This window comes from Girardinichthys multiradiatus, chromosome 17 (assembly GCF_021462225.1).
Source record: "Girardinichthys multiradiatus isolate DD_20200921_A chromosome 17, DD_fGirMul_XY1, whole genome shotgun sequence".
Classification (NCBI taxonomy): domain Eukaryota; kingdom Metazoa; phylum Chordata; class Actinopteri; order Cyprinodontiformes; family Goodeidae; genus Girardinichthys; species Girardinichthys multiradiatus.
In genome coordinates this window covers 18175357-18202582 of record NC_061809.1, presented here as the reverse complement: position 1 = coordinate 18202582, position 27226 = coordinate 18175357, and the positions used below count along the sequence as shown (strand labels likewise).

The window sequence follows — 27226 nt, the reverse complement described above, 5'->3', positions numbered from 1 at the left end:
CTATTGCAGTAACTCCATAATTTTTAAGCTATACTTCAGGGCACATTCACCCAGCACTATAATTGTGATATAACTTTAACTTGATTTCATTGTCCACAGGATAAACAAAAAAACTAACTTTAAGGGGAAATAATAGAGATAATTGTTTGACCAGAGCAATAAAGCTAGCTAATGTTGGGTCGTTTTGAGGACACATTGCAAACACTAGCACCTCGATCCTGCTGTTGTTTTGCCGAGTATCATCTTGAGTGTGATAAAGTGTTGCCCTGGAGTTAGTTTTATTCACTGTCTGGCACTATAATGAAGGTGTTTGCCTTCGCGACAGTGTTTTCTGTCTCGGTCTTCATGAACAAGCTTGGAGTATCCTCTTGACTTTGAAACTTTCCCCACTCGTCTCATGTGAGGACAGCTCCTCTCTGAGACTCCTCATCACAATGCATGCAGCATACAGTTTCGCCTGCAGTGTGTTGAGTAGCTACACTCAGATGTTATCAGTGTAGTAAAGATGGGATGGGCTAAGGCAATTTTGTATATATTGTATGCTTTTTTTTTTTGTCACTCTCTTTCCAAGTGTTCTGTAGTGTTCAAATTTAGAACTTTAAGTCTACACCTGTGTGACTGTTTTCTACATTCAAAAGCACTTAGCAGTAATCATATGTATAACTGTAAATAGCTATGCCTTTTAGGAATACATGGCAAGTTTATGGTTGCATACCACATGCATTAGGGCGCATTCACAAGTTTGTGTATTTGCCAGTGATAGTGCAAACTTAAAAGAAGAAGTACAAGTATTGAAGCAGAACAGTGTGGCAGCCAGTCACCCCTGGCATTTCAATTCTAAACCTTCCCCAAATGTCACTTTGAAGAAAAGAATAAATCAGTGTCTCCTTACTCTTCTCTTTTCAATACTTGCCATATTTAGGAACTTGAGTAGTCTATTTTTCTTTTCTAGACACTTTCAGTAGTCTAGAAATGTACTTTCTAGACTATTGAACAAAGGTGCTAACAAAGATACTTTCCTTTGTCACAGTTACTTTTATTCTTAGTCTGTAGTTTGCAAATTTACTCTTACAGTTTGGTTTAGCTTGGCTGGTGAGGTAATGATCTTCTCATTTGTCTTGTAACACTGTGTTGACTGGTAAATATGTTTTGATTAGTCTTAGGTCCTCATGCACATGGTGATGTTTTTTTCTGTGAGAGGTAATACATCAGGTCTTATCTGTGCTGTATGTCACAGAGAAAGTCAGTGGTACATTTAGTGAAGGTCACAGTAGCTGAGAGGACAGCAAAGACAGGTAGCCTTGGGAAACTCATATGACAGAACCCAATACATGTTTGCCCGGAAAAATTATGCTATCATCGTGTGATAGTTTGGCTGAAGAGCAAGCACATGAACTTACCAAGAATATCTCTACCTGTCCCTGAGTGTATGTACAACCACATCTTAATACAATTTGGTATTATTTATATTTATTTCAAGAATTAATTTAAAAAAATTTTGATGATTATGGCTCACGGCTAGTCATACCCAAATTTCTTTATCTCATAAAACTTAAATATTATGAAAAAGATTTTTTTTTTAAACAGGAAACTTGGTCTACTAACATGTATGTCCTTTTACTGTATAGTTTTACGTGCTTTATTCTTGGGCGGGGCTCTTTTTGCATGAAATACTGCCTTAATACGACATGGAGGAAATCATCATGTTTGCTCTGCTGAAGTATCAAGGAAGCCCAGGTTGCTCTCATAGCTCGTCTGCATTGTTTGGTCCAATGATCTTCATCTTCCTCTCCACAGTAGGCTATAGAATCTCTACAGGGTTTTGGTCAGGCCAGTGTGCTGGTCAATCAAGTGCAGTGATACAACGGCCATTAAAGCAGTTTCCAAGTCCCGCTAGAAAATGGAATCACCATCTATCTAAAGCTTGTTAGTAAATCAAAGTGTGAAGTGCTACATTTTCCTGGTTGATGACGTGTGGTCAGCATTACTTTAAATTTGATAATGCACAGTGTAACACCCCCAGCATTTGGCATCCATCTCCAAAAACTGATCACTTCACTGATCCTGACCGTAGCGCTTTATCAAGTCCCCAGAGACCCCAAAGCGCTTTACACTACAATCAGTCAGCCACCCATGCCATACTATCAGTGCCACCAAGCCCTCTGACCACCATCAGTAGGCAAAGCGGGTGAAGTGTCTTGCTCAAGGACACAACGACTGAGACAGACAGAGCGGGCATTCAAACCGGCAACCCACCAATTACAGGACAAATCCCTACCACTGTTGCCACCGTCCATTGGAGTTGCTGAACTCAAAGAATACAAAAGCTGTAGCCACCCACAACCAGCAGCACTTATGCAGCCCCAAACCATGACAATCCTAGCACCAAGGTTAACTGTAGGAAACACACACTTATCTCTGTACTCCTTACCTGGTTGCCACCGCACATGCGTGACACCATCACAGGGCATGGGTTCAGTAATCCGTGTCCTTAGCCTGCTTGTCTTTAGCAAACTGTTTGTGGGTTTTCTTGTGCATCATCTTTAGAAGAGGCTTCCTTCTGGGACATCAGCCATACAGACCAGTTTGATGCAGTTTTAAGCATATGGTCTGACCACTGAAAGGCTGACCCCATACCTCTTCAACCTCTGCAGCAACTCATACATCTATTTTAAAAGACAACCTCTTTGACGCTATAGGCATGTTCTCTCAACTTCTTTGGTCCACCATGGCGAGTGAAACCTGTCCTGTTAAACCGCTGTATGGTCTTGGCCACCATGCTGCAGCTCAGTTTGAAATATATTTTCTTCCTCTTTGTGTCTTTAGGCTAAGCAGCTGAAGGCCAGGGAAGCAGATCTAAAGAAGCAGGATGCTTTTTACCGAGAGCAGGTGGCCCGATTGGAGGAAAGGGTAAGGTTAAAAATTTGATTCCTACTGTGTATAGTTTCTTTACTTTGTGAAATGTTAACTGTATTTGATTTGCTTTTTTTTTCAAAAATTATTGCTAGAATTTCATCTTGACAATGGGGTGTCTGAAATCGAATAAAAACAAACTATTTATTTAATGTAAAACAAATTCATGTAGTAATCAATACTGCTGTTGGTATTCACTGAAAAAGATAATCTTGTGCACTGAATGGGCAATTATGTCTGCACAAATTTTAACAAGCTTCACATTTATTTTCCTTTTTATAACTGTTGCATCCTATTGGTTTTATTATCATCCTTCATCTCAAAATCTACATGCTTTTGTGTATGTGTATTGCTGTCCTTTGCATTGTCTTTACTGCCTTTAGGATTTAGTCTTTGTTGTCTCTGCTTGAAGGTAAAAGGTAAAATCTTTATCTCTGTGTGTTCAACTGTCCCTGAAAGTGATGCTACCCTGATTTTCCTTGACACACCGGTGTCCCATGGACTGGGAAAAGTGTGATCTGCCGTGCTTTCCACCTTTTAAACAGTAGCACTCCACTGGTCCCTGTAAGAAATGCCTGCAGGGCAGGGGACCAGGGTCAAATGCCCCATTTAAGTGCGGTTTGAAGGGATGCCTTCATGCAGCTCTCAAATCATAAGTGTCTCAGTAAGGATATAATGCCCTTTTTAATGTGCTTAAAATTATACGCTCGTGCTGGGAAAGAGTTTTCTCCTCATTGGAGGGTGCAAAAAGTCAAACGTTCCCCGTAGTGGAAGCCAGATGGAAATTATATACTGTTGCGAAGACACTGCAGAGGAGAATCATTTACACATTATTATATAGGAATCTCTTATAAATCTAAGGACTGTAAAAGTGTTCTCTGTATCCAAATTTGTGGATTTGCAAAATGTTATATAAAAACCAGATATGTAAATACACTGTATAATTGTTTTTTTCTTTACAATTTTCCCTCACTTTCTGAGTAAACATTTCATGTTTAAGGTCAGTTATGGTTACCATATTTATTTCTTTTTGCTAAATGCCAGAATAATGATATATATGAATAATGGAGGCATATGTCGATGTGTCCCCTGGGCAAGGCACTTAACCTCAAGTTGCCTACCGATCTGCGTATCGGTGTATGAATGTGTGAGTGTTGGTGAGTGCGATTGGGTGATTGTGGCTCTAGTTTAAGCGCTTTGAGTGGTCTGTATGACTGGAAAAGCGCTATATAAGTTCAGTCCATTTACCATTTATATTTCTTGAGAGGATATTTTTGTTACTTTCTTCAAATTCAAAGTTTACGTTCATTTCTTTAGTATTTAGTTTATATGACTTGGATGAAATCTTTCCATGAACCTTTAGCATTACTTTACAGGAATATTGGCCCATTCTTCCTAATAGATCTGGTTTAGCTGAGTCAGACTTCTTGCCAAGATGGCAGGCTCGCACAAATCATTTCAGCCCTTCCAACAAATATTTAATGGGACTGAGATAAAGGCTCTATGTTCACATCAAAACATGTTAAGTCACTTTATAACTTATTTAACAAGATCTTTAGTTGTTGTCCATATGGAAAAAAAAAAAAAAAAAAAACATTTGCCTCCCTGTGTCTTACGAAGGTGGTTCAGTATTTTCACATATTGTTTTTTTCCTTGTAATTCCAGCTATTTGTGAAGTGCATTAGTACCCCCTATAGAAAAACACCCAGACAGCATGATGCTGCCACCCTCGTACTTAAAAGTTAGGATTTGTTCTGAAGCTTGCAAGCTTCAGTCCATTTTCCTCCAAATGTAACCATTATCATTAAGTATAAACATTTGCAAAAATAAAGATCTTTCTCCCTGAATGCATGTGGAAATTGTTATATGGCTTTTTTATGTTCCTTTTGAAGTAATAGCTTCTTCCTTTCTAAGTGGCCTTTGTGCTCATATCTGTCCAGAATTGTTTCACTGCGGATAATGATACTCTTTTACCAGCTTTAATCGGCATCAACATTTTGGGCCATGTCTGGGGCACAGAACCCGTCACCTTCCCAGACATATGGAGGTCCACAGTTCTTTGCCTGATATCTTGGGTCATTTCCTTCAATTCCCCCATGATGCTACAAAAAGAAGCAGTGTGTTTTTTTTGGTCCCTAAAAACATATCCACATGTATGCATCTGTTTAACTCAAATGTTGCGAATTAAACAGAATCAGTCTTTCTCAGATTGTTTAAATCTTTGTGTATGTAAAGTTCTGAATTTAAAGAAAATCAGTAAACAATATATATTGAACAAATGTTATTATTCTTCTGTATATAGGCCAAAAACAAATAGGTTTAAACACATTCTAAAGCAAGGCTCAAAATGGAGTAAGATTTTTCTCCACACCAACATGTCAAATAAGCGTAATTCTTTATAGTATGGATGAGTTATTGCTCTTTTTTGCAGGATATTCTGCCATCAGTGATCATGTAAATTCTCTTGATCTCTTTAGATTACATCAGGCTATCACGCAGCCTAAAAGTCTGATGAAATTTTGATACAAGCTAGTTTCATTTGAATTGCCAGTGATCCATCCATAAATTCAAGCTTGACTTTGTCCCAACACTTATTAGGTTATTACATCGCTTGGCGTACTGTTTCGCATACAGGAGCTCATTTGTTGCAGATAGTAAAAGTGATGAGTTCCAACGAGCGTGGACATTATTGACTTTAAGCACTAGCCATCCATCAGCCGCGATGGCCTCTGGTCAATATCTCTTAGATCAAAGTGTCAACAAAACACCTTCACACCTTAGAGAGAAATACAAAATTGAAAGAGAGCAAAAGAGAGAGAGAAAAAGACAGAGAGGAATGGACTGACAACATGGACAGGTTTCAAGGAAAATAGAGGACACGTGGGCTTCAGCTCAAGCAGTGACATGATTGAAAAAGAAACTGGACAGCATGAGACAAACTGGAATCAAAAGATTCTGCCTGAAATGGTATATCTAAACGTTATGATGAAGTGGCATTTATTTGGAAATATGGGAGAAAAAAAGAGAAAGACAGAAGAGCTATGAAAAGATTAAATGTCACAAATGATAGAGAACAAGACAGCATGGAGAAAAGGTTAAAAAGCCTATTGCTGTGTTTAAAAATAAAGTATGGTTTGAAACTGGAAGTGTGAAACACAGGAAAGATCCTTAAGAGGCTTCATTTTATGGATTTATTAATAGAAATATAAATCCATGAATTCATTTCAAATCCCACTTTGCTCATAAAACCCCCACTGAAAACAATAAAATATACTTGTTTTATGGGGTCAGTAAGTAAGGGGAACCATAGTATGTTTTCTGTAGTCCTCTTTAAATACTGATCCACAGTGGTCATGTTATCCAGCTGTGTGATACTGTCTGGGACATTTTGCTTGGACACTGTTGATGATGGTTCTTTTTTTTCTTTGGCCTTATGACCCATTTTGGCAAACAGTGTGTTCTGTGTTTATTTCCTGTGCTTTCCCCTAGTTCAGATGAAAATCACTTATGACATGTTCTATTTCGGTATTGTAACTGTAATCCCTCAATATGAAGAAATGCATGAACATGTTAAAGATTATCTCGAAAGATAGACATCAAGTCAGGAAAGAACAATCCAGTGCATGAAATCTCCTAACCAGCATATAGGCATTGAAGTAGCTAGAGTGTTAAACTGAGTGCACAGTATACTGATCCAGGTCAAACTGTTTGTTTGTAATGAGAGCTGATTCATTACAACAATAACATCACTGACTTGTTCATTGTTCGTATGTAGCACATCAGTATGTAATCATTTTACATAAAGCATGAGTGACGGTTAGTTTGCTTAGGGGCTCTCACAGGGATTGCAGCTAAAGAGCTTTGAAGGAATGTGACATGAAGTCCTGAAGAAATACGGCGTAATAGTATTTTACTCCACTCTAGTGGACCTAGATATTATTCGGACATAATTTATTGTAGTACACAGTGCACACACAGGATGTATATTTGCAAGTGTGTGGCTGCTGTATCTTTATTGACCAGGCCCAAAGCAAGATCTCTGAATCCAACTGGGCATAGTAGCATGCTTACAGCTAACATCCTTTCATGCTGATGACTAAGCAATGGTTATGATGCAGGTCGGTGGAGAGAGATTGCTGACCAGCCCTGTAACCCTAACATTCACCCTTGCTATTCAGGTTGTAAGTAGACAGGCCAAACAACAACCGCTCACACCCAACATTATTATCTGTCGAGAGCAATCAGATCAGTAACCAGTATCCATCCATGGAAATAACTATTCAGAGTGGGCTGTCAATTAACAGGTCTGCCGTTGTTTCTTTAACATCACAGATTCATTCAGTTAGTCCAGCTATATAGTTATTCAGACACAGCTGAAACTCATCTGAGTCACATTTTTGTGCAGCTCTAAACTCTTTAGAATTTGTAGCTGTACAGAAGCAATATGAGAGGAAATGAAAATAAATGATGTGGGATTTCACAATTTCACATATAGAGATATGCTCTGTGTAGGAGGATTTCAACTGCAAAAGCAATGCAAAATTCCTTATTGAGAAAATCAATCACTTGTACAGCATCTTGATATGTTCTGGTTATTAAGAGGAAGTTATTCTTTTACTTAGGATTCCAACAATTAAAACACAAATAAAAAACATCCTAATCTTTGGAGCATTCCAGAAAACTGGTTAATTGTATTAAATTAGCTGACAGCAGAACAGATTTCTTCAACACTTTTAACAGAAGTGTTTTCCTTCTAAGTGGGAGCAAAATTACTCCTTCAGTTGCAAGTGAGCAAATTGGTGGGCACCAAACACAGCTGTAGTTCTCCTTACCAATTATCTTGCCCTGTTGAAATCAAAACATAATACTTCTCAGTTCCAAAGCTGTCCCTTTTCTACTTAGAATGGACAAATTAAATTTTCCTCACAGTGTACCGCTAGCTGAATATTATCTCACATCACAGTTTGTGCCCTCTGTGTGTTCTTAGTTGCTCCCAAATACCCCAGCATCGTCCGCACTCACAAAAAAGAGGCAAAGTGACCAAAAGAAAGCAAGGAGTGAGATAGAATGTAAGTCTGATATATATTACATGTCTCTTCCAATCCAACATGGCCATTCATCAGAGGGGCTCCCAGTGACAGGCCATCACCAGGCTCCCAGACAGCTCAGCCTGCTGCCTCCTCTGCTGCCGTTCATTGGGGCCACAGCTACCAAATAGCCCCTGAAAATAATATCTATATATTTAATACATTTTCACTCAATACCTGCCTTGCTGTAAAACAATCTCATATTTAACAATCAACTTGCCAATGTTTTTTTTTCTTTCCCCAGCCAGATCGTTTTTAGTCCTCCCTCCACATCCATTTCTCTATCACACATTTTGTTTAGCTTTTTCTTTTTTACCTTACTGTTTGTTTTAGTTTTTTTCTGAATGCCTCAATTTCATTTTTTTCTTTCAGAAGATTTTTCTTCTCCTGTCTTTCTTTTTGCCTTGTATATCAATGAAATTGCATTTTTTTGTTTCTGCTCTCCTATGGAGGACAATCACAGTGGCAATTGCCATCTCGTCAAATGCTCCACAGCTCTATGAAAGGAAGAAATACTGGAGAGAGAGCATTAAAAAACAGTAATGGCATCTGTCTCCATCTCTGTCTCATGGTACGGCCATCTCCGACTCTGCCTGTCTTTATTTTTATTTTTTCAATCTCTTGCCCTCTGTTTCTCTTTCCCAGATCTGTTTAATGAAATGTTTTTTCTGCAATAAGTACATTTAAAGGAGAGAAAGCTATGATTTTGAAGCTTTTTGTTTTTGCTGGACTTGGATTCACTCTCAATGAAACTACCCATGTGTAAATAATATGCCTCTGATGCAAAACTAGAACCAGAGTTATCCAAAGTGACTTGTTATATGGTTATTCAGTTATGCTTCCTTCTGTTTGCTGGTTTAGCAACATGATTTTATTTACAGAGATTGAGTGTAGAGGCAGCTCTAGTTAAAGAGTTATCATTCTTCAGCTGCTTCAGTCCACAGTTTATGTTCCCTAGACCTCTGGGACAATCTAACCAGAAAGTGACCTTTTGAAAGTTTTCAAATAGCAAATGGGCCCCTGTTTGTCTTGAAGCAAATGAACTAGGCTTCATAGCGTCTGCAAAGTCAATAGTTGGGGTGTCAAGTGTCAGTCTTCAGGGGCTAACACACCTCAGAAAATCAGTGAAGCAACCTCAGTCGGATGTAAACTGTAAAACTTCCTCTATTTTTGTCACCTGTAGATGTAATTGTGCATCGGTCTATGCGCCGAGGAGCATAAGATGCATTTCAATCATCTAAGCGTCGCTTTCATTCTCACTGAAAAAGAAAACTGTCGGATTAGCAGATTAATTCCAAACAAGTCAGAATTGACGATTTCTAAGGCAGACAAGCTGGAGGCAATCACCCATGTCCATAAATAGCTGCGTAAAGTTGTGCGTAATTGTGGAACGACGGCTGCTTTGACACAGCTGTAGGACATCCCGGATGGAAGAGATCGGATGAAGCGTTTTTTTGAGATCGTACTGATCTGGGTGCATGGGTTATTATCCAGTTTAGATTGCCCAGGGCAATTATTTTGTAACTCTGCACAGAGCTGGCCTCAGTGTTACCAAGGGAAAGCAGGATGATTCCATGCATCGTCGGTGCCAGTTCAGGTTCTCCCTAAGCTGCTGTCCTTTCAACCGGCGCTTTTCAGAAGGAGCTGACTGACAGGTCAGGTATTTAACAGTCATCCATGAGCCGGGCCATGCCAGCCATATGGGACTTATCTGTATGTTGCTCACATATATATTAAATTCCTCTAAACTGTGGCTAAAATGGTAATCATTGTATTGCAATTTGCATAGCTCGGATTGTAAATGTAATCAGAGCTATGGACTGGTTTAAGGACACCATCTGTAAATAAATTTTCTTTTGTGAATAGAAAGCATCTTTATTCAATATATGTGCAACCTATTTCTGATGTGCAAATGTGTCTCATGAACGCAATGGCACGTTGACCTGCTCAACTGATGATTCCTTTATACTATAATAATAATTAGAATTATTCTAGTTATAGTAGTTGTGTTGGGAACAAACTTCAAGCAGGCTCCGTGCGCGATGGCTGGCTTCTAATGTGACGTTTTTTGTCTGTCTGCTTTTTATGTGACGTCCTGAATGGTTTTAAAAACTTCACATCGTTTGTGTGGTGATAGTCATCCTAATAGAAATATGGGAGGAATATTCACAGCAACAATATTTGAGCTCAATGCAGAAGCTAGATAGCGCCGTTATGATTTGACACATAGTCTAAATTGCTAAATAAGTTTTATTCTGGCCATGGATCATAATTCAACTCCTACAGTGTTAACAGCTTTTAACTTTCTGCCACTAAATTTTTTTTAAAAATGTATTACTTATACCAGGGAAAAATACTGCCAAATGAATTGGAACTTTTTGCCTTCATCTCGGACACAGGTCTGTATTTCATAGTCTGTGAATTTTTTCTTTCTTGCCTTAATGACCGCCCCCATTGCCATGGTTATTTGGACACATGGTGGGTGCCTTGCGGCTAGTTATACTACTTTGCATATGTATTTATGGGTGGAGACCGGGCGGTTCCAGCAGTGCAGCTGCACAGAATTCACCGTAAATTGGAATGTATGAAGGCTATGTGTGCGGTGACATGTCTACATACAGTTTTGTACATCTGAATTTTTTTGTGCGCTGCAAGTTTTAGAATTTGTCCCTACCGCCAAATTCTAGTGTGAAAGCTGCGCACTCTTTTGTACATGAGGTCCCAGGTCTATAGCTTGCCATAAAGAAACACCCAGAAATAAAAATCATTGAATTTTTTATATATTTGAAACATAAAGAGGCATCTATTTTTTTTTTTTAAGAATTAGAGTTGTATGTTGGACTATACCCAATATCTAGATTCTGGAATCAGCATACCTACACCCCTGCCCCTGCCTGACACCCTACTTGCATGGCACCCAATCTTCCACAGGTGGTGAGCCAACATGAAGAATGGTTATTGTGACATTTGTGGGTTGAATCTGGGTTAATCTCAGAAATCAAGACTTGTTCACCAGGTACTCGCTCATGAGCTCCACCCTGTCCCCTTCTCCAGGACGGTGCTCCAGTTTCATTAATAAAGACAAAGGTCGCCAATAGGTGGTGTTCTGGCTTAAAGATTGTTGAATCACTGTATGACCCACACACTGGGGTAATTTTCATATTGGAGACTCTTCCAGGATCTCTACATTAAAATTATTTTCCACATTAATGTGGTTATTTTACAAGAGACTAAGCCTCTAGGTCAGGCATCAGTACCTCCGTCACGTGGAGGAGTTTAAGTATCTCCTTCTATTTTTCACTAGTTATTATAGGTTGTAGTGAAAGATGGTGAGCTTCCTTAATGTGGATGATGTTCTGGTCTGTCATGATGAAGAAAATGCTGAGCCAAAAAGCTAGGATTTTAATTTACTGGTCTATCCATGTTCTGAATTTCACCAGTGCTAATGAAATATGGATCATGACCGAGAACCAGATCCCAGGGTTAGAAATCTATAATAATTATGCATTTAAGATGAAAAACATTCTGTGCCCTGGTTTAGCTTCACCTGGTTAAAGTTTTGTAAAAAATCTGCTAATAAGCACATCTTGCTTTATAAATATTAAGCTAAAAAATAATCAACAGATTAAACGATTAGCAAAATAATCATTAATTGCAGCCTTAGATCCTACTTTAGTGGATTAAATGTATATTCCATTAGCTTTGTGTGCTTACTGTACACATAATTACAGCAGGTAGCGGACAGCTGCAATTGTTTTTTGTTCGGACTTGCATTTGACAGATCTGTTATCTGTGAATTCTGACCCTAGTCTATCTCTTAAATTCAAACTTAAAATACTTAAGTCAATTGTCTGGGTGCAGAATAAGCTTAAAATGTGTTAACCAGCCTCTTTGTTTTCTTTTTGAGCAAGCTGCAGTAATTAACACAGCAGAAGCCTCTGGTTTTTTAGCTTAATGTTGCTCATGGAGGGATCCTATGCAAGGCCTTTCTACTCGGCAGTAATTGATAGAATAGAATAGAAATATCCTTTTATTGTCTCAGATTGGTCAGGATTCAGATGTGTCAGCAGCAAACTGAAAGGCAAATGGAAGCACACTGGTACTCACAAGGGTAAAAATGATAAAAATCAGTAGTGTAGACTTTACAAACACTAGAAAATGTACAATGTAAGACAGGAATACTGTTACAGAGAGAGAACCCATCAGTACATGCATTTGTGTGATTTATGCATTAACATTTGGAAGAATTTATTTTAAATTGAGTTTGTATTTAAGTTCTCTTGTGTCTATTCCACATCATTGCAGTACATTAGAGAGTGTGACTGATGTGTGTTTGACATCTGCCTCACCGACAGTCTGCCTTGCTTTGGATGAGTTAAAAACCTTGCAGAGGCCTTGTTTTAGACTCTATCACATTCTTGTTGCTGTATAATATTGTTAATCCAGTGACGCGGCACAGTGTAACAGGACTGACCAGAACGCTTTTCGTGAACACAGCAAGGTTGTGTTTGCAGCCACAAAAACGCAGATTAAGAAAGGAACATTTTCAACCAGATGCTTCAGTGTGTGTCTTGTCTGAGCTAATCAAAGTTCGGGGTTTTTCTCTTGAAATCAGTTGGGAATAATAGCAGAACATCACAATTTAAGACCACTTGGTAATCACTCAAATTATACTCTTCTCTACTGTTGAGTGAGTCTCTGTTTATATCTAGCCACCAGGGACCAGGTACACCTTTTTAGTTTGTGTCTACACATGTTCCTGCTGTATTTATTTATTTTAAACTTTTTTATGATTTGTGCACATTTGTATGTTTGCAACTGCATTGAAAAATGCTTTGCAATCGCTGATTCACACAGCCTTTTGTCGTCTCAGGTGGATTAGTGTGCTGATTAGTGCCAGCTCTGCCATTTAGGCAGGTGTTATTATGTTATACTTAGTATTCCAGACACAGACCCAAACTCTGCTCAGACTGTCTCGCCTTCTCTCTCAGGAGTTTAATCTCAGCACCCAGGTGAGGAATTATTTTGGCCTCTTTAGCATCACCTAAAAAATCCCTGTTTAGGCTTTTCATCATTAAGCAAGCTTGTTTCAAAAACTGTTCCAGAACTTTTATGTTTTTTTAAGCAGGCAGCATTTTTTGTTGTAATTTTCTCAGCAGGACACCATTTAAATCTTAGCATGTTCTTTTGTGTGCTTCACAAATGCATACAAAACCTTTTTGCTGTTTACTATTTTTTTTCTAAAATATGCATATTTAAAAAGACTACATTTTGTATGCATTTTCAAGTTTGTTAAATAAAAAATGTAGTCATTCATGGCCTCTGACGTAGTTTTGAAGCTCTGCATGACCCAGTAATTCACAGTTAATATACAGCAGTTCCTCTATAAAAGTGTTCATCCAAATGAAGAGGACTCCAATTGGTATCAGACCTTTTGTCAGTGTCATGTCCCATCCTCTTTTACCTCTAAAGCACATGACTATTGATCTTTTCAGCGGTGCACTTCATTCTTATTGATCCTTACTGAACTATGATGAATGTTTTTCCTACTAGAAGGTGAAGTCAATGCAGATGGCAGGAAGAAGCTGGAATGTGAAAATGCACCTCACTGCTATTTTGTAAAATATACAAAGTGGTTTTAGTGTTGAGATGTGAAGTTGCGAAGTTAGAAGGTGGCTGGCATTTTTTATGTTTAGACAGATTATTCCATGTTGAAAAAATAAGTTAAATTACATTTGTTTTTTGCATTTGTTTCTCTTCATTGCATTCACTGCATTTGTTTTTTGCTAATTCCGTTCTCACCCATTTCTTGTATAATTTGTAACCAATTATTTCACACATCAGGCTTTAGTGTGATTTAATGTCCAAGATTAAGGTTTCTGAATCAGTCTTTTTGTTTCAGTTGGCTGTTTTCTTGATTTCAGGTATATCTTAATGAATTGGATATCAAGAAAAATAAATTCTATATTTCAGTAATACAGTCCTAAAAGTGAAACTCATTACATACAGTGATATATTTCAGTCGCTTACAGCCAATGAAAACCACAAACCCAGTTTCACTAAATAATAGAATATTACAAAGACCAAAAAACAAAATAATAAATAAATACAGACATGTTATGTAGAGGCCTTGTCCTCAATGGTCTTTATGTGGTTTCTCTTGAAGCACTGGCTGGAGCTGCGGTCCACACCTTGTGAATATCCCATGAACTTCACTTTTTATGAATTTGCTTGAATGCATCACTCTGAACAGCCAGCCACAATCACCTTTGTGCCTTATTGTGGAGGATTTCTGTAAGTCTGCTGGACAGCTGTCAAGTCAATAATCCTCCCCATGGTTGATAAGGACATAACATTTCTGCCATCCAAATACTGAATTATTGGTTTTACAGTTTAAATATGTTCTTATTTTGGATTCACTAAAGTAGTCACCCTCTGCTGTGATGATTGAAATATTAAACTTTGGCCGTTTCTCCTTGCACCTCTAGGAAGTTCTTTCAAGACTGTTTGGAAAGCCATTTCAGGTGATCACCTTATGAAGCCCATGGAGAGAATGCTAAGGGTGCAAAGCAGTAATCAGAGAAAAGGGTGGCCATTCTGAAGAATCTAAAATATAAAAATGTTTACAGTTATTTCACATTTATTGGTTTATAATTCCATGTGTGTCATTCACAGTTTTGATGCCTTTGGTGAAATATATATATATATATATATATATATATATATATATATATATATATATATATATATATATATATATTTTATATATATATATATTTTATATATATATATATATATATATTTTATATATATATATATATATATATATTTTATATATATATATATATATATATATTTTATATATATATATATATATATACACAGGGGTTGGACAATGAAACTGAAACACCTGTCATTTTAGTGTACGAGGTTTCATGGCTAAATTGGACCAGCCTGGTAGCCAGTCTTCATTGACTGTGAGTGTGAAGGTTCAATTAGCAGGGTAAAAGCACAGTTTTGCTCAAAATATCGTGATGTATCAAGAGCCACGGTATCCAGGGTAATGTCAGCATACCACCAAGAAGGACGAACCACATCCAACAGGATTAACTGTGGACGCAAGAGGAAGCTGTCTGAAAGGGATGTCCGGGTGCTAACCCGGATTGTATCCAAAAAACATAAAACCACGGCTGTCCAAATCACGGCAGAATTAAATGTGCACCTCAACTCTCCTGTTTCCACCAGAACTGTCCGTCGGGAGCTCCACAGGGTCAATATACACGGCCGGGCTGCTATAGCCAAACCTTTGGTCACTCATGCCAATGCCAAACGTCGGTTTCAATGGTGCAAGGAGCGCAAATCTTGGGCTGTGGACAATGTGAAACATGTATTGTTCTCTGATGAGTCCACCTTTACTGTTTTCCCCACATCTGGGAGAGTTACGGTGTGGAGAAGCCCCAAAGAAGCGTACCACCCAAGCTGTTGCATGCCTAGAGTGAAGCATGGGGGTGATGGTTTGGGCTGCCATATCATGGCATTCCCTTGGCCCAATACTTGTGCTAGATGGGCGCGTCACTGCCACAGACTACCAAACCATTCTTGAGGACCATGTGCATCCAATGGTTCAAACATTGTATCCTGAAGGCGGTGCCGTGTATCAGGATGACAATGCACCAATACACACAGCAAGACTAGTGAAAGATTGGTTTGATGAACATGAAAGTGAAGTTGAACATCTCCCATGGCCTGCACAGTCACCAGATCTAAATATTATTGAGACACTTTGGGGTGTTTTGGAGGAGCAAGTCAGGAAACGTTTTCCTCCACCAGTATCACGTAGTGACCTGACCACTATCCTGCAAGACGAATGGCTTAAAATCCCTCTGACCACTGTGCAGGAGTTCTATATGTCATTCCCAAGACTAATTGACGCTGTATTGGCCGCAAAAGGAGGCCCTACACCATACTAATAAATTATTATGGTCTAAAACCTGTATATATATATATATATATATATATATATATTTTTTTTTTTTTTTTTTAATGTAATACATTTTTCTTGTTTCTGATGTTTCTTATGTTATTGCCTCTTGCATTTGTGTCCAACGTCCTGACTACACGGTATTGAAATCCCAACAGTTTTCTGCGCTGTTCTTACCACTCTGAAGGCATTTCTAGCCAGCAACTATGCACCTGCCGCACAACAGAGATACAATGGGTTATGATGGATTTAATGTTGCTCTTATAGATGTCAGTGAGAATGGGAGGGGGGTGCAGTGATATCATCCTTGGGAGAAAGTTTAATTGCTGGTGAGCTCTCTGCCCAGGTTCAGGCTGTCTGTTATGTTCCCACCCAGGAACCTGGTGCTGTCCACTGCCTTCCTTGCTGAACCATTGCAGCGGAGTGTGCCTGGGATACAGGTCCTTCTCAAAATATTAGCATATTGTGATAAAGTTAATTATTTTTCATAATGTCATGATGAAAATTTAACATTCATATAGTTTAGATTCATTGCACACTAACTGAAATATTTCAGGTCTTTTATTGTCTTAATACGGATGATTTTGGCATACAGCTCATGAAAACCCAAAATTCCTATCTCACAAAATTAGCATATCATTAAAAGGGTCTCTAAACGAGCTATGAACCTAATCATCTGAATCAACGAGTTAACTCTAAACACCTGCAAAAGATTCCTGAGGCCTTTAAAACTCCCAGCCTGGTTCATCACTCAAAACCCCAATCATGGGTAAGACTGTCGACCTGACTGCTGTCCAGAAGGCCACTATTGACACCATCAAGCAAGAGGGTAAGACACAGAAAAAAATTTCTGAACGAATAGGCTGTTCCCAGAGTGCTGTATCAAGGCACCTCAGTGGGAAGTCTGTGGGAAGGAAAAAGTGTGGCAGAAAACGCTGCACAACGAGAAGAGGTGACCGGACCCTGAGGAAGATTGTGGAGAAGGGCCGATTCCAGACCTTGGGGGACCTGCGGAAGCAGTGGACTGAGTCTGGAGTAGAAACATCCAGAGCCACCGTGCACAGGCGTGTGCAGGAAATGGGCTACAGGTGCCGCATTCCCCAGGTCAAGCCACTTTTGAACCAGAAACAGCGGCTACAGAGAAGCAGCACTGGACTGTTGCTCAGTGGTCCAAAGTACTTTTTTTGGATGAAAGCAAATTCTGCATGTCATTCGGAAATCAAGGTGCCAGAGTCTGGAGGAAGACTGGGGAGAAGGAAATGCCAAAATGCCAGAAGTCCAGTGTCAAGTATCCACAGTCAGTGATGGTCTGGGGTGCCGTGTCAGCTGCTGGTGTTGGTCCACTGTGTTTTATCAAGGGCAGGGTCAATGCAGCTAGCTATCAGGAGATTTTGGAGCACTTCATGCTTCCATCTGCTGAAAAGCTTTATGGAGATGAAAATTTCATTTTTCAGCACGACCTGGCACCTGCTCACAGTGCCAAAACCACTGGTAAATGGTTTACTGACCATGGTATCACTGTGCTCAATTGGCCTGCCAACTCTCCTGACCTGAACCCCATAGAGAATCTGTGGGATATTGTGAAGAGAACGTTGAGAGACTCAAGACCCAACACTCTGGATGAGTTAAAGGCCGCTATCGAAGCATCCTGGGCCTCCATAAGACCTCAGCAGTGCCACAGGCTGATTGCCTCCATGCCACGCCGCATTGAAGCAGTCATTTCTGCAAAAGGATTCCCGACCAAGTATTGAGTGCATAACTGTTCATGATTATTTGAAGGTTGACGTTTTTTGTATTAAAAACACTTTTCTTTTATTGGTCGGATGAAATATGCTAATTTTGTGAGATAGGAATTTTGGGTTTTCATGAGCTGTATGCCAAAATCATCCATATTAAGACAATAAAAGACCTGAAATATTTCAGTTAGTGTGCAATGAATCTAAAATAAATGAATGTTAAATTTTCATCCTGACATTATGGAAAATAATGAACTTTATCACAATATGCTAATATTTTGAGAAGGACCTGTACTTCTTTCTAAAGACAACAGGGATTTCTTTTGTCTTGTTGACATTCAGGAAAAGGTTGTTTTTTTCTGCACCAGTTCCCCAGCTGCTCCACTTCTTCTCTGTAGGCCCAGTCATTGTCGTTTCTGATGAGACCCACTATGATGGTATCATCAGCATATTTGATAATGTTGTTGGAGGTAGAGCTGGCAACACAGTCATGGGTCATAAGGATGCAGCAGCAGACTGAGGACATAGCTGAGGGGAGCTGGTGCTCAGAGTGATGACTGAGGAGGTGTTGTTCCCCACACATACAAACTGGGGGCTTCCAGAAAGAAGTTCCAGAATCCAGTTGGAATTATTAGGATTAGTGTCAATGTTTAATTTTAAGTGAATCATTTATTTGACCTATGGTTTTGCTGTTCCCGTGATATCGGTTTGGTCCAACGTTCTTGGTTTAAATAAGGTTTAAATACTGACATTGACTTGAAATTCAAACATGGGTTCGCCACTTATCTATTAATTATAACCTTCTGGTATTCCTGTTGTTTAGTTTTCCTTAATTTAAAAATAAACTGCGGGTTAGATTGGGGTGTTTGACTTGTTCTACCCAGTGACAAAACTGGAGCCACTGACTGATTAATATCTGCAGGAGTATTTAAGAAAATGATTAACCTCAGCTGGCTTTTTAAAAATAAATATACAGATGACTGTTTGATTTGAGTTAGGTGTGTTTTTATGTATGAGACCACCTTCCCCAACCTCACTAAGTGCATTTTTAAAAATGTTACTTGTTAAAAATGTCGGGTCCTGGGAGCCTGTCTGTTTTCTGCTTGCTGCTAACCTTATTCGTCCAGCAGAGGGTGTCGAGCTACAGGAGGAATGTGGACAGGTGTTTCCCATCTTCTGATCGCCGTGTATGCTACTTAAGCCGTGGCTGCCTGCTACTCGTCGCCTGAGTGTTGAGCCTATGTGGTATCAGTAACCTCGATGTGCATCGATCCTCTAACTATTCCTCGAGCGCTTGGAGCCTTTTGGATTACCTGTCTGAAATTCTACGTACACTTCTGGACTGAGCAATCTTCACCTTTTACTGGATCTGTGCTACATTACGACAAGCGTACTTCTCCTGCAGACCTGTCCACCCTCCTACGTAACTCCTGCTTCACCTTCCGCTCGCTTTCCACAGAAAGCACGTTTCGCTGTGAGCTCTACTTCAGTTCTCCTAAACCCCGTTTCCTCTGGCGGATTCCGTTCACTCTCTAATAAGAGCATTTATCATTATTCATGATATTTATATTTATATATTTATATATACATTGCCGTCCTGTTTTCTTATCAGTTCTTTTTTCTCGCACAGTTGGAGAGACCAGATCCCTGTCATCCCCGTGTAGAATTTAGAAATAATAAACTTATTTTCACCGTTTGATGCTTTCTACTTGTGTTCTTTCTGCATGTGGGTCAGATCAGTGTCAAAAATTATGTCAAAAAAACAATTTTATGACAAAGGAGCAAAATGCAATTGCCATGGTACAATTGCCAAAGACAAACAAGCACCCAGGTTTTCTAACGTCCATGAAGGTGCATGCTGGATTCATGTTACACAAGCATTTTCTGCAACCAATAAAATCTTTGAATATGTGAGCCTTCATTATGACACTTTAATGTGTTTATCTGTGGACTGATGTAGGTGTGGCACATTCTGGACTTGCACATTGTGAAGAAAAAACAAAGAGTTTATCAAAGTTTACAAAACTTTCCAATGTACACTAAATATTAACCTACTTACAAAGTCACACAACAAAAAACTAAATCTAACACGAAAAGAAGTAAATGCCATAATATTGAGAAGTCAATACGTAAGGAAAATATTTTGCCCTTTCAACAAAGAGGTGTTTGTAATGCTAGACATTCCCTGGCATCTGAAAACTCTCAATCAAGCTATCTGCTTACTTTACAACCTCTCACAATGTGATTATAAATGTGCATAACAGCGTCTGGAGAATGACAAGAAAAATCTTCCTGGGGTTGTATAAATGCTCCAGAAGAGAGGGTATATGGCTCTCTTTAAGTAGGTAATTTAGGTTGAGTGGTCGTTACTATGGGCTCATTTGCTACGGGTCACCAGGGGATTCTGACCACTCATCTGTACATTGTTGACTAGCGACCCTGTGTCCCTGCAGAACTGCTCTCTGTTATTACAGCAGTCTTTTGTGAGAGGATAAGCACAAGTGCCCCTAATTCACACTTTCTCACCACAATAGAAGATGTCTGATAGTTTTTTGCCTTTGCAAGGTATATAACTGGAAATTACGTGTAGAGAAAACCTTACTGTTTACTTGAAACGATAATTTCCATTCGATATTAATGAGGCTTGAGATACAAGACAGAACTGAGCTAAGTTGAGAACTATATCATACATGAAATGCACGTTTTCATATGAAGAATTTCAGCCAGTTTTAGATTTATATTAACTGACTATCACACTGTTCAAATAATGCATTTCTGACTTTCTTCCTTCTCTCTCTGCAGAGTGCACAGTTCTACAAGGTCACCACAGAGAACTATCATAAAGCGGCAGACCAAGTAAATGCTAAATTCAAGTAAGTGTACTCATTTTTAATCTTTCTCAAACTAATAACATAAACAGTGTAACAGAAATAACACGAATTTTTGACCACCCTTCTATCTAAAGCTTTTCTGTGATAACATTCCAACACTGATTTTCTCTAAGCTGTCTAAAGACCTCAAATTGATACTGATATCTACAAAGCAGTGGAAAACTTTAAAAAAGATATCAGGCTTCCCACTTATAATTTCCGCTCACTGAAAAGTAATTAAGAAATGTCAAAGAAGTCAAAACAAGATCCACATGATGAAGAGAACTCTTGTCTTTTCTCTTTGGGTAGATTTTTAAAAATTTGTGCCGTTCTCATATCATATGCTATTCAAATTGAGCTCCTGCAATTTTAAGAACGATTCCTGTGTAATAGGCACACCGTTTGATCAAAATGAGTATTTGATTTTCAAAATATGTTAAATATCTCTATTATACATCTATTTAGGGCTTAAACGTGCATTTAGTATTTCTATACTAAAAACCGTTTTTCTTATGTTGTGGGGTTTGTGTTCATGTTTTGATCATCTGTCTGTTTTCCAAAATGATGCATTCACTAAATATAATTTGTCCCTATGGACCAGTGAATGTACTGAATTGATTTATGCCAGCCTCATTCGAAACCAACATCTTTGACTCCAAACCGCATTAGTGTCACCCATTAGCTGATGTTGATGATGTGGTTCGCTGATAATTCTGATTACACACTTGTGCGTGTTTTATTATTTCACAGCTAAAGGAAAATTACTTGTTCTGTATCTTTCTGGTCAACTTAAGTGAGTGTAAACACACCTATGTATTGTGTTCCTTACCCCAGTGGCCCTAGTATCTTAATAGCAGGTCCAACTTCTGCCACACCTTGCAGTAGAACAAAATCAGTTGGAAGGCAAACATTTAAGCTGTCGTTGAGCTCACATCCAATGCATGAATGTAACGGAAGATGACGTAGAATCCCTCCCAATTCCTCCTCCATCCGTCTTCTTAATAAGAGGCCATTAGACTCCATAGTAATGTAGGGAAAGTGGATGAGGAGCCTGCAGGAGGTGGGGCAAGATTGGGCCTTGGCTCTGAGCTCACCTCTAGGGAGGCTGTGTTGATTGTGTTAGCTTGTCATTAGCCAGCGCTAACACTGGGATCATTGTCTCCCTCAGAAATGTTGGAAACTGATTAGCCTAGCCCACCAGAGCTTTAGCGCTAGACTCATAGAAGCCAGAGCTTAGACTTCCCAAATCAAATTAAAGAAAAAAAGATACACTGGAATCACATTAGTGCAAAATGACAGCTCTAACTCCAAGCAAGCGTGCAGCTAATGTGCAGTTAGTCATGTGACACGGGTCTTTGCACGGAATACTGTGATTGGTGGATTTGATTATAGGAGGTGCATTAGCAGGGCTGTGACTGGGCTTGTATGGTGGAAAGGCAGTGGGGGATCTTGTGTGTATGTGTGCTAATGAAATAGCAGAAAAGTCTGGTGTTACAAGATGGGAGCAGAGATGCATTGAGGGGATCAGAGCAAAGGGTTAATTGGATTTACCTAGTACTGTTTGGCCCATTATGTGAAGACTTTCATGCATAATGGTGCATGTTTGTTTGCTCTCATCTAATGAACAGCTTTTTTGTCTTTCCTCTTTCCATATTTTTTTGTCTTTCATCGACTTTTGATTTTGTCAGTAATAAAAACGTCCCCTTGAAATAATAATAAAAAAGACTCCGTCCTCGGAATATCTTTATTTCACACTTTAGCTCATGTCAAAGTTACTGTGACGGGTCTACAAGGGCTAATATTAAGCTACAGTTTATTATAGGGGAGAAGCTGTGTACGGCCAGATGTGGAAGTCTGTCAAGGTTTATTACTTTTTCAGACAAGTCACATATCAAGAGTGGGTGGGAGCTTAGAGGTATATCACCACCTAAGCTTTGTGCAGCACCTGTTCTTATGCAGGTTGTTTAGGATGTTGCTGTGCAGCATCACAAACAATTAGCTTGATTTAAATTGGGGCTGGTAATCAAGAGATTTGTTCTTAACAAGGAGAGTCTTTATTTTGTAGAAAATGTATCAATTAGAGTATCTTAGGGTTTAACGTAACAATTCTGCATTACTGTGACCTCATTACATCCACTCTCGTACAGCGACACTGTCACCAAACTCACAGTTCTATGTATGGCAAAGTGTGTTTATAGCTACCGTTGCTTAGACTTTGTCACAATTTGTGACTTTGCACTCAGAAGCGTGGCACTAGAATGTTCCAAAGTCTGAGGTGAGTCAGAACCCACACTTTTGGATCATAACTGTATGCTTTAAAAAAAACACATAAATGTCTGCTTTAAATGTTTCCCCATAAATGCTTAAATACGCTCAAAATGTAGCAGATAATGTATGGTAGAAACAAACACTGAGCGTTGCAGGCACTTTTTACTTTGCCCATGACACTGACTGCAGATAAGAGTTCCCAGTTGCCAGTTCCCAGTATCTCTTTGTTTTACCTATGATTTATATGCTGCATAATTTGCCAGTAGGTATTTATCAGAGTAACAGGTATTATCTCAGTGTCCAGCTCTGAATGTTTGATCTTTTACACTTTTACATATACGTATAAGACTGCATTTGTGTGAATTTTGTTAGGATAAGTTGACACCTGTGGTAGCATGAGTCTAATGTTAAAATTAAAAAGGACTTTGATTTAAAATATAGGCTTACAGGCATGGAGGCGCGTGTTAGATATGTGATTATGAAAAAAAAGATGGAATAAAGAAAAGCCTGGGTTGTTCTAAGCTTCCATGTCAGTGCAAACCTTTGACAGAGGTTGGAAACTCTGTTGAAGGCAGATGCTTTTACTTTGTCCAGGGTCACTTCAGAGTTGAGATGGGACATGTATGTCATGTAATAGTGAATAGGAGAGACTGATAGATCTGTGCTACTTTAAAGACTGTTAACTCCTAAATTGAACATCTCTATATCCATGTTAGGTCTCAAAACTTCATTTAGGGTCTTAAAAGGTAATGCATTTCACAAGTTGTTTATGACAAGTGAAGAGTGAAGACTTTCAGTTTCCCCTATACATGCTGCCATGAAGGATAAAATCTAATTTTATTCAGTCACTCCTCTACTCCCTGAGGCTATATGCTCACTCCCTCTGTCTATTGTTTGTTTTTTTAGCTGTTTTGAATAAATCTGTTTTTTAAATTTAATCCAGTTGACAATAACAGCTGTCTCGGTCCCTGCTTTGCTTCTCAGCACACACACAAGCAAAGGTGGAATGAAGAGGAGTGTAGAAGAACTTGTTGAATGCTAATGGCTCACTGTTTTTCTCCACTGCCTTTTCTGTACACCAATCCCGATTGTTTCCTTTTCGTATTGTGTCAGAGCCCTCTTACCAATTGCTTACTTTGCCTGCTGACCTTAATAAAAAATTACCAACCCTTATTTCTTATTTTCTCGAGATCTGCTGTTGCACTAAATCACTTGTAAATAAAGTGATTAATGCTTTGGATAAGTGTCTAAAACTCTTTGGACACCAATTTGTGAATATTCTATGGCCCTGCCAGTTAAAAAAAAACTAAAGTTGAATTTGGATAACTGTCCTATTCAGACCTGATGCCAAAGCTACCTGTTCTCTCCAAGGTCTTGGAGAATATAATTTCAATTTGTCTGAAGACATTTTGAAAAATAATTGTATTTACCAAAGGTGTATTTCTGGCTTTAAACAATGTGATGTCACTGAAACAGTTCTGTTGAGGGTTCAAATATCTATTTTATTTGTTGATTTTGGAAACTCAGCTCATCATCCTCCTATGACAACTTGAACCCTAAGAAAGTCTCAAAAGAACCGTTTTTGCAGTGGTTAAGACTCTATTTATCTGGCAGAAGGTTATCAGCCCAGATGGCCAAATATTCGTCAGTTGCAGCTTCATTTTTCCACAGAGCTTCATTTTAGGGCCCTATTGTGTTTTCCTCATCCGTTTTCCCTTTAGGTGCCAAATGTTGCCGGCAGTGCCCTTATCTAGTTACTCATAAAGATGAAAGCAAAAATCTTTTAAACAGCTCCATTGTTTAAATGGTATAAAAAATCAGAAAACAAAATGTATCATCTTTTGAGGTCAGATGTTGTAGCCAACTAATATATTGTTTTTTGCCCTTTTTTAAACATCAATTGTCAGTGCAAACCTTGGTGTGGTTCCTGACAGTTTTTTATTTTATTTAATGAGCATTATCAGTTACCAAAACATTTTGTTGAAGTATGCCTAGGACTGGTAGCCATGGTAAAGCCCTATTTCTTTAAAAAAAATCTGAGCTGCTGTTAACCTGCGATTTATGAGGCTGGTGACTCGGATGAACTTATCGTCCGCAGCAGAGGTGACTCTTGGTCTTCCTTTCCTGGGGCGGTCCTCATGTGAGCCAGTTTCTTTGTAGCGCTTGATGGTTTTTGTGACTGTACTTGGGGACACTTTCAAAGTTTTCCCAATTGTTCGGACTTTCGGACATTTCTTAAAGTAATGATGGCCATTCACTTTTCTTTACTTAGCTGCTTTTTTCTTGCCATAATACAAATTCTAACAGTCTATTCAGTAGGACTATCAGCTGTGTACTGAATCCACCTCCTGCACAACACAACTGATGGTCCCAATCCCATTTATGAGGCTTGAAATCCCACTTATTAAACCTGACAGGGCACACCTGTGAAGTGAAAACCATTTCAGGTGACTACCTCTTGAAGCTCATCAACAGAATGCCAAGAGTGTGCGGAGCAGTAATCAAAGCAAAAGGTGGCTACTTTGAAGAACCTAGAATATATGACATATTTTCAGTTGTTTCACACTTTTTTGTTCAGTATATAATTCCACATGTGTTAATTCATAGTTTTGATGCCTTCAGTGTGAAGCTACAATATTCATAGTCATGAAAATAAAGAAAACTCTTTGAATGAGAAGGTGTGTCCAAACTTTTGGTCTGTACTGTATGTCTCTTGTGCAATGCATTTTCTTGTCTGTATTAAAACTCTTAAAATGCTTTTTTATACTATGAAGATAAGTGGTGTTGTAATAAGTTAATATAAGTATTACAGAGATTGTCTAATCACTTTTATTAAACATGTCAGGATGATTGTATTGCAACTTTTGTTTAATCTTACAGGAAGAGGATCATTATGGTGGTTAGGGGCCATCAATTATTTATCAAAATCTTATTTCATTGTCAGTGTTTTTGTTTATTCAAGGGTATAAACATGCAAAATTGACTAAAATAACAATTATTGATTTATTAGATGCAGTTATTTTAGAAATGTTATGCAATAGAGGTGTTTTCCTTTTAAGTAAGCAGTAGGAAGGGAGGAATTACTGAGCAACACTTTGACCCCTCTGTCATTTGACATTAACCACAATTCTGTAGCTAGGCAACCTGGGCACAAGGACAGGATAGTGGTCAGCTAAAGGGAGAAGTCAATAACTGCTTTAAAAGCCCCTCTATTGGCCTTAAGAGTTTTGCCTTTCCGGCTAGGAAAGGCGCATATAATTCCAGAGACCTGCGTGGGTGCACACATGGACACACAATGGACACCCAAACTATTTAGTGGCATATTAAATTTCTTTGCAGTACTGGAAATGATTAGGCAGTGCATTATAATTTTTTTAGTCCTTTCTGTGTTATTTGGTATTGGTTTTTTTCCCCCCAATGCAGTATGTTTTACAAGTTCTACAATGCATGGAAAAGCATCCGATTATTATGCAATAAAAATCCCGCAATTATACTGTATTTGTACAATAATTTTAAATAAAAGTGCATAAAAGACTAGTTGACTTTATTAAAATCAGAAAAGTAAGTTATTTCTTCTGCTGCAAAAACAATGCAACACGTTGACTAATGCAGTTATAATAATGTCTACATTTAAAATTATTTTGATAATATAGACTTAAGTAAAACTGCAGAATAAACCCCTGAAGAAGTTTAGTTTTATTCTTTAAATGCTTATTGTGGAGAATATAATAAATAAATAATACATCTTTTTGCCATTCAGCTGTACACAGCAAAAGGTTTGTGAACACATTTTAGCTAATTAATTTGTAAGGCTGTCTGCTCAGGTAGTTTCTTTAGGAGCCCTCTCTAAGCAAGTTCACCCGCAGTGTGCAGCAACGAGTGGGGAAGAGAACCGCTGTGTTAAAATATGCTACGTACAGCCAGAGAACCTCCCAAGATATTCTTCAACATCTCCTTAAAAAGCTATAAACTGTGACAGAATATTTTAGTGTTTTAAAAACCAGAGCATTTAAAAACCTAGTTAACCTGGATACCCCCAACTGGTCCTTACCCATTACTGACTGGATTTTCTCATTTAGCATGGCATATAGACATAGTTAAGAATAGGAGAATGGCCATGGCGCCATGGCCATGGTGCCTTGAAACCTTTTTTCTCTGTTTTGATACTTGTACTAGTAAAAGATGTGATTTTCAAATTTATTTATATTCCATGATCAATTGTAAAGTAATTCTTTGTCACCACAACAAAGAACATCCTTTGAGAGCAGAGCCATGCAAAAGTCAGGCAGAAATATTTGGGCTTGTCCTGTGCTGGACTATAAATCAGAAACAAGTTGCCATCATTGACAGGAAATGGTTTAATAAAAGAAC

At 38.6% G+C, this 27226-nt stretch overlaps 1 protein-coding gene across 4 annotated transcripts in view; it reads left to right on the top strand.

Moving 5' to 3' along the window:
• The window catches only part of chchd3a (coiled-coil-helix-coiled-coil-helix domain containing 3a), a 103580-nt gene that overhangs the window by 60013 nt on the left and 16341 nt on the right, over window positions 1-27226 (top strand). For all 4 annotated transcript variants that reach the window (XM_047390454.1, XM_047390456.1, XM_047390457.1 and 1 more), the window contains exons 6-7: window positions 2827-2910; window positions 20520-20590. In XM_047390454.1, coding sequence (XP_047246410.1) covers window positions 2827-2910; window positions 20520-20590 — 155 coding nt within the window. The remainder of the gene's footprint in view (window positions 1-2826; window positions 2911-20519; window positions 20591-27226) is intronic.